At 41.0% G+C, this 6,971-nt stretch overlaps 2 protein-coding genes and 1 non-coding gene across 4 annotated transcripts in view; all 3 read left to right on the forward strand.

The window, feature by feature from the left end:
* The window catches only part of pick1 (protein interacting with prkca 1), a 22,696-nt gene extending 20,973 nt beyond the window's left edge, over window positions 1-1,723 (forward strand). For both annotated transcript variants that reach the window (XM_008415549.1, XM_008415548.2), the window contains exons 12-13: window positions 30-174; window positions 263-1,723. In XM_008415549.1, the coding sequence (XP_008413771.1) occupies window positions 30-174; window positions 263-513 (396 nt within the window). In that variant the 3' untranslated portion in view covers window positions 514-1,723. The remainder of the gene's footprint in view (window positions 1-29; window positions 175-262) is intronic.
* A 404-nt stretch (window positions 1,724-2,127) lies between these two features.
* trnar-ccu (transfer RNA arginine (anticodon CCU)) lies at window positions 2,128-2,200 on the forward strand. The gene has a single exon. It is a non-coding gene; the product is annotated as a tRNA-Arg (tRNA).
* Window positions 2,201-2,343: 143 nt separating this feature from the next.
* Window positions 2,344-6,971, forward strand: part of plbd1a (phospholipase B domain containing 1a) — an 11,318-nt gene continuing 6,690 nt past the window's right edge. Inside the window, exons 1-7 of the mRNA XM_008415654.2 lie at window positions 2,344-2,566; window positions 2,968-3,190; window positions 4,109-4,192; window positions 4,573-4,714; window positions 5,539-5,679; window positions 6,594-6,738; window positions 6,824-6,970. Of these exons, the coding sequence (XP_008413876.1) occupies window positions 2,497-2,566; window positions 2,968-3,190; window positions 4,109-4,192; window positions 4,573-4,714; window positions 5,539-5,679; window positions 6,594-6,738; window positions 6,824-6,970 (952 nt within the window). The 5' untranslated portion in view covers window positions 2,344-2,496. The remainder of the gene's footprint in view (window positions 2,567-2,967; window positions 3,191-4,108; window positions 4,193-4,572; window positions 4,715-5,538; window positions 5,680-6,593; window positions 6,739-6,823; window position 6,971) is intronic.

Consider the following 6,971-nt stretch of genomic DNA (forward strand, 5'->3'; position numbering starts at 1 on the left):
TTTGATCTGTTTTTAATTTTTTCCAACAGGCCATGGGAGAACCTCTGTATCGTGTGAGCACCGGGAACTACGAGTACCGTCTGGTTCTGCGGTGTCGGCAGGAAGCTCGGGCCCGCTTCGCCAAGATGAGGAAGGAYGTTCTGGAGAAGATCGAGTTGCTGGATCAGAAACACGGTTTGTCCTTCCTCGCCKGTTTCCTGTTAGCCGATTATTGCGTTCCTAACGAGAAAGACACAGATTCGACTTTTCTCTCCGTTTTCAGTCCAGGACATCGTGTTCCAGCTGCAGCGCTTCGTCTCAGGCATGTCCCATTACTATGACGACTGCTACGCCGTCCTGAAGGAGGCGGACGTGTTCCCCATCGAAGTGGACTTGTCCCGCACCATGATCAACTACAGCAGCCAGTCGCTGTCCTACACGGACGAAGACGAGGAGGATGGAGGAGGAGGAGGGGAGGAGGGAGGGAGCACGCAGGCAGAGAACGGCACCGAGAAGCTGATTGATGATGAATGAGTGAATGAATGAACGTGTGTGTTTAACATGAGCCCTCTAACGTGTTCAACACAGCAGCGAAAACATTTGATGCTGATGAAACAAAGCTCAACATGACTTTGTGCTCATTTTACTGTTTTATTGTTTATTTAAACCCATTTTCTTGCTTTTTTAAATTCCTTTTCTCACTAACACAACTCCACTACAGTGGGTGATTTTATTTTAGCACATAGGTGTGTTTACTACGTCAGAGTCTTGGAGCTGGAGATGTGCCTTTTTTTTACCGTCTCTCTTGGAGTCTAAAGGGTTTCAGGTGTTTGTCAGTCTGTGTTTGAAACTGAATGTTGTTACTTTGTCTATATTACTTGCTGCACACTGTACAACACCAACTTATTTGGCTACTTTCCATTTTTTGTCTTACCTGAAACTTCATCCCATATTTTACAAAACGTCAACGAAAGACGTTCCAGCTTCAAAATTTGTTACACCTCTTTTTGCAAACATTAAGCCAGGTTTACCTTGCATTAATTTCATTTTTTTTTATATTCCATTCTATTGCAAACAACACTATGCTTTTACATTCCAGCCTTACACTAAAACATGAAGGGTGGCTGTCTTGTGTGCACATGCAAACCCACAGAGCTACTATGCTGTTGGCACTGCATGAAAGAAAGTATAAACATGGACAGTCCAAATAATGCTGTGTATCGGGTCATTACCACTGTATTTATTGTGTTATTGTTTTGCTAAAATTATATTTAAAAGTTTGTAAAAAGTTATTCTTGGAAAAAAAAAATTAAGCTCTTGGTTGAATATGTTGTATTACAAGTGACCACTGGGGGGYAGCAACGCACCAGATTTCACATTACTGCTGTCATAGATTTAGTTGAAGTTTTGTGCTGAAGTAAATCGTTTTATTTTTGTCTTGTTTACTTTTATGTAACGCAAGGAAGGACTTTTTCTAAATCTTTATTCACTTAATCACCAGTTGCAAAATATACTTATCTCAAAGTGAAGCTCGTAAGTTTGGTCTTTGAAATTATAAACTATCCTCAAAATAAATAAACTATTGAAGTCAAATGCATACAAACATGATGTACCTACTGCGAGGAGTTCATGTTTTGTTGTTTAAGACGGTTAATTTAGCTTTTCTAATTCATTTTTGCTTTATTTCTGTTACTAAAGCAATGCCCGAAGATTTGTAAATATAAAATAAAACTATTTAAAAATCTTTGGTTTGTGATGTTTACTTTTAAGCCTTAGAATAGAAGTCTACGTCATTCCTTAAGCCATTCTTTACGATTTTGGTCGCAGTAGATGAGCTTTTCACTCCATTTCGTATAAACAATCATGCAACAAGTTGTATTCACGATTCTTTCTTTTGATAGAAAATTTAATGATATGTAACAGTGATTCCTAACCCTGGTCCTAAGGTTTTGATGAGTCCGGACTCCAGCACAGCTGATTCAATTGCTTCAGATGCCGGTTCATTTAACTCAGGTGTGCAGCAGCAGGAAAACACCTAAAACATGCAGGGCAGTGGGCCCTGAGGACCACTGCTGGAAAATTTAAATTTCTGTACATATTCCCGCTACACATGTACTAAATATGGCCCTGTCATGCAATTGGGTGTATGCCCCAGTGGCCTAATGGATAAGGCACTGGCCTCCTAAGCCAGGGATTGTGGGTTCGAGTCCCATCTGGGGTGGCCGCATTTTTGATATTGTTACTGAATCTTAAATTTCATTTTTCCGATTTTAGTGTTTTTCACCTTTTCAAAACCGAGACAATTTTACCCGGCTGTTCCTTCATTATTGATTTTTTTTCCTTCGCCTGGGCTCCCAGCCAATCAGGAAGCGCTCCGCTCCCATGACTCACGCACTACCCAGGACTTTCCTTCCGCCACAAAGCCTTAATTTCCTCGTCGCTTCTACTTCACTTAGTTCATTTGTTTTATTCATGCTGCTCCAGACTTAGCGTTTCGCTGCATTTTTTTTTGCAAACATGCTGTTAACAATGAAGCTATATATCTTTCTTTCAGTTCATGTGGTGACGACCTTCGCTGCTGCTGACAGTAAGTAGGACGACGGTGTGGATAATCACTGGTGGTTGTATAAGATCAACCGGCGTTGCTTTTCTGGGATTTAACTTGCAGACTACTGGTTGGTTGAAAGCCTAAAACCATGTTTAAATACGTTTAATTGGACTCACCTGCTGTGATTTGACGTATGTTGGTGTTCATTATAGTTTAGTTAATAAGACACCCAGTCACATGAATACGTCTTAAAAGTTACACTTTCCTGGAGATCCGTAGTAAACTAGAGATCATAATTTTTTGAATGAAATATAAYAAAAACCGACTTTTTGCCACACTAAAAAGCATAGTTTTAAAAGTGAAAGTACTCTTTGCGTTCAAAGAAGCGCTGGAATGAACGTTCCCATTAAACATGTTTGACTGTGTCCATCTCCGCCTAGAGATGACAGCCGTCACTGCGTACTGGGACCAAGAGCAAAAGCTTGTGGTGCTGAAGGAAGGAGTGATGGAGACGGAGAGCGATGCGTACGGATACCTGAATGACACGCTGTCCAGCACAGGCTGGAGCGTCCTGGAGGTCCGGGCCGGATACGGGAAGACAACCCAAACTGACGAGRTCACCTTCTTCCTGGCGGGCTACGTGGAGGGATTCCTCTCTGCCCAGTAAGGACGCATTACGCACAACATGGTTAATATGTGTTTAAATTAAATGGCATAGATTACAGCTTATCTATCTTTTGCACATTTTCTCACATTTCAACCTCAAACTTTAAAGTATTTTACTCCATTTATTACAAATTTCACATAGTTCATACACCGTAAACATAATTAGTGATTATTACTGACACGGGATGTCSAGGTTTTACAAAAACCAAATAAATGAAGGTTTTTAAGCTAATGTTTAKGAGTAGTTGACTCAACCATTACTCATATTTATCAGTAATCGTTACTCATTCTTATTGGAATTGCTTTTTTTATGGAATAGTAACATTTTGAACATGTATGTATTATGTGAGCATAGTTTGATGTGTTTGTTGAGGAGGAAGGAAATGAATGTAGTCTTTAAAAAAAAATCAGAACATGCATTTATATTAGTCCACCTCTATTCTCATACCAAACATAAAACATAGTGCAACTAATTCCCTTTACATGAACCTTATCAGGAAACAGAGGCCACCTGTGTGTAATTCAAACTCAGCTTATCTTTATAAACCGTTCTGTCAAACACGGTGATGGCAGCAGCATGCTGCGGGGGGACTGATATTTAAGAAGCAACTGAGAAGCTGATCAAAGATATTAAATGTTTGTTAGAAGACATTAWAGATCAAACACCCTGAAAACATTAGCTCTGCAGTGAAACACGGTGATGGCAGCATTATGCTGCGAGGCAGGGAAGTTGGTCAGAGTTTAAGAGGAAGACAGAAGGACCTGGATCGAATTCGTTCCAGTTCTACTTTTTGCTGGTGGTTCAGTGAAGGTTTTGGTTTTGCMAAATGAAAAGTTCAAAGGTCATGAATCTGGAAGCAAACAGCAGACCCCCTCTGCTGCTGSTGGTTCTGACTCCCCGCTCTCTTTCCTGAGGCAGATGATGGACCACTACACCAACATGTACCCGCAGCTGATCACCGAGCCGAAGATCCTGGAGCCGGTGAAGACTTTCATGTCGTGAGTGTGTTCTGTGTTTCCCACCTCCCCRTAAGAAGCGAAAGCCGCAGAACCCTCCCCACGTTCAGTACCCAGTCTGACATACGCCGTCATCATCTTTCATATCCTCTTCTCAGTTCATCTCAGGGCCCAGTCATATGATGTTTATAGTAGTTCATATCGACAGCTGCGCTGTAAACAAAGCGGGTCGATGAATCTGATTGCTTTAACTCTGGAATGTCGCTAACCTGTGTTTACAGACGGCTGGCTGAGGTTCAGAGGGTCGTTTTCTTTTGTTCTTTTTTAGCATGTGACGCACTCGGCTTGTTTGTGGAACATCTTACAGATTGTGTTGCAGGTGATGGCGGGTAATGAATAAACAGGAAGTGTCGCCCTGGTAGGAAGCAGGACTCGTGGGTCAGAGAGCAGGTGAAGCTGAACAAGAGCTCCRATCCCCTGTGGCGACACGCCGGATTCATCGTGGCCCAGCTGGACGGTCTGCAGGCCGGAGCCGCGGACTGGGCCAAGAAGCAGGGGAAGAAGGTTGATGCTTATATGATTCACACCTCACCTCACAGACTCGCACTATTAGTAAAACGCATTTCTATGTTCATATTTAGAAAGAGGAAGCTCTAGAGAGCTCTCTGCAGGGTCTGAAATTTAAAGGAACAGCAGAATATTTTACCAGAGCTCCTGTTGATCSGAGGTTTTACAGGGTTAGTTTCTAATCTGCTCTGGAATTAAACTTTTTTTTATTGTGCTGCTAATTTACTCATCCTGCATGATGAATAAATTGGTAAACTAACTACAAAAGCTCATTTTTACAGTTTCCGTTTTGCAATACAGCTTTAGGGCCAAGTTGAAAAAATAAAAATAAAGTGGGAAACTAAAGTTGTAGTATTAAAAGGATGAAGTTGTATAAAATAAGATCAATAATATAATAATAGCATGATGATAAAGTCTTAATAATATGAGACTGAAGTCAAAGTATTACGGGAATAAAGTTGTGTGAGAGTAAATGCAAAATATTATGAGGATAAAGTTGTAATATTTTGAGAATAAAGTCATAATATTACCAGAATAAAGGTGTATAACTGAAAGAATAATGTAATTTTAATAGACATTTTTAAAACCAAAACCAAAGTAGGACTTTCATGGTGGGGTTCTCATATTACCACTTTATTTTGGTAATATTATAAATTTATTCTCYATTTTATGACTTTATTCTCTTCATTTTATTTATTTTGTTTCTCTAATACTCYGTCGTGCATCTTGACGTCAGTCAGCAACAGAACCTTTTGCTTGCGATCAGCGTTCTGTCTGTGTTTGTTCCCTGACCAGCTGCTAATCCGCCGTTCTTCCCACAGCCGCTGTCGCTGTTCGACATCCAGTTCCTAAACGCGGTGGGAGACCTGCTGGACCTGATCCCRGCCTTGGTGCCCGGCTCCAACTCTCTGCTCAGAGACTTCAAGCTTCCGGGGATGGGTCACTGCTCAGCACTCATCAAGGTCAGGCTAACACGATTCAGGCTGCACGGCCTCTTTCAAGATWAAGAAATGCAGTAGAMTGTCACACTTCCTTAAAATATCTCCATAACATATCAGCCATGTGCCAGCTGACATATAGTCATGCTGAAATAGGAAGTGCTGACACACATATTTCTGACTGAGATGCACTAATTGGTCAGATCGGTTATATTTTCAGCTGTTCATTTCCACCAGTGTCATATTTTACCAAGCGCTGCACAATATACGTGATCAGAATGAATCGATATCAATATCGTTACTTTCCTAAAATAATGGCAAAAATCATTTTTTGCCAAAAGTTATTTTTGCAAAAACATTATCACCTCCTTATTGCCAAAAGATGATTTGCATGACGTAACAATCATAGCGTCACAACATGAATACTTCAGAAACAATCCCCTTTTGTAATACRGTTCTTTAGGACACGGGTCACATAAAGAAGGATGATCTGCATCACTAAGCTAAACACATGTAACTGCATGTGTTTAGCAGTTACATGTGTAGTTACATGTGACTATCAAATTTATTGATAGTCTCATTGAATAAACGGGAGAAAATCGTAAAACTACCAAAACAAACAAAACTGACAGTTGGGGGATTATTTTGAACATCATTAATTGGAATTTATTGTGACGATAAATCTAAATTCTTATCATAAGAAATTTATCACGATAAATGATAATCAATACGATAAATGCTCATCCCTACGGGATCCTGTGAAGACTATCCATGTTCAGTCAGATTTTTTTTTGTACAGTCTGACAGTATAGCCTTCATCATATTATATTACTTAATAATCATATTACTTAAGTACAAGTTACAGAAACAAGTAAATCTGGAAATGTGTCTTCATATTGTAACCTTACTCTACCCTTTCACCTCTTCCTCCTCTATAGATGCTTCCAGGTTATGAGGACCTCCTGTTTGCCCATTCCAGCTGGTACACATATGCTGCCACCATGCGCATCTACAAGCACTGGGATTTCCACGTCACTGAACCGCACACGGCCACCGGGAAACTGTCCTTCAGCAGCTACCCGGGTAACTAAACGTCCAGGACTGTCTTCTCCGCTCGCCTGTCATCGTCTTCTGAATGGCAAATCCATCCTTCGTTTTGCCTCTCCAGGTTTCTTGGTGTCACTGGATGATTTCTACCTCCTGGGCAGCGGCTTGATGATGACCCAGACCACCAACAACGTCTTCAACTCCTCCCTGTTTGACCTAATCACTCCCAACAGCCTGCTGTCGTGGCAGAGGGTCCGGCTGTCTCACAG

The sequence above is a fragment of the Poecilia reticulata genome, linkage group LG8 (assembly GCF_000633615.1).
Source record: "Poecilia reticulata strain Guanapo linkage group LG8, Guppy_female_1.0+MT, whole genome shotgun sequence".
Lineage (NCBI taxonomy): Eukaryota > Metazoa > Chordata > Actinopteri > Cyprinodontiformes > Poeciliidae > Poecilia > Poecilia reticulata.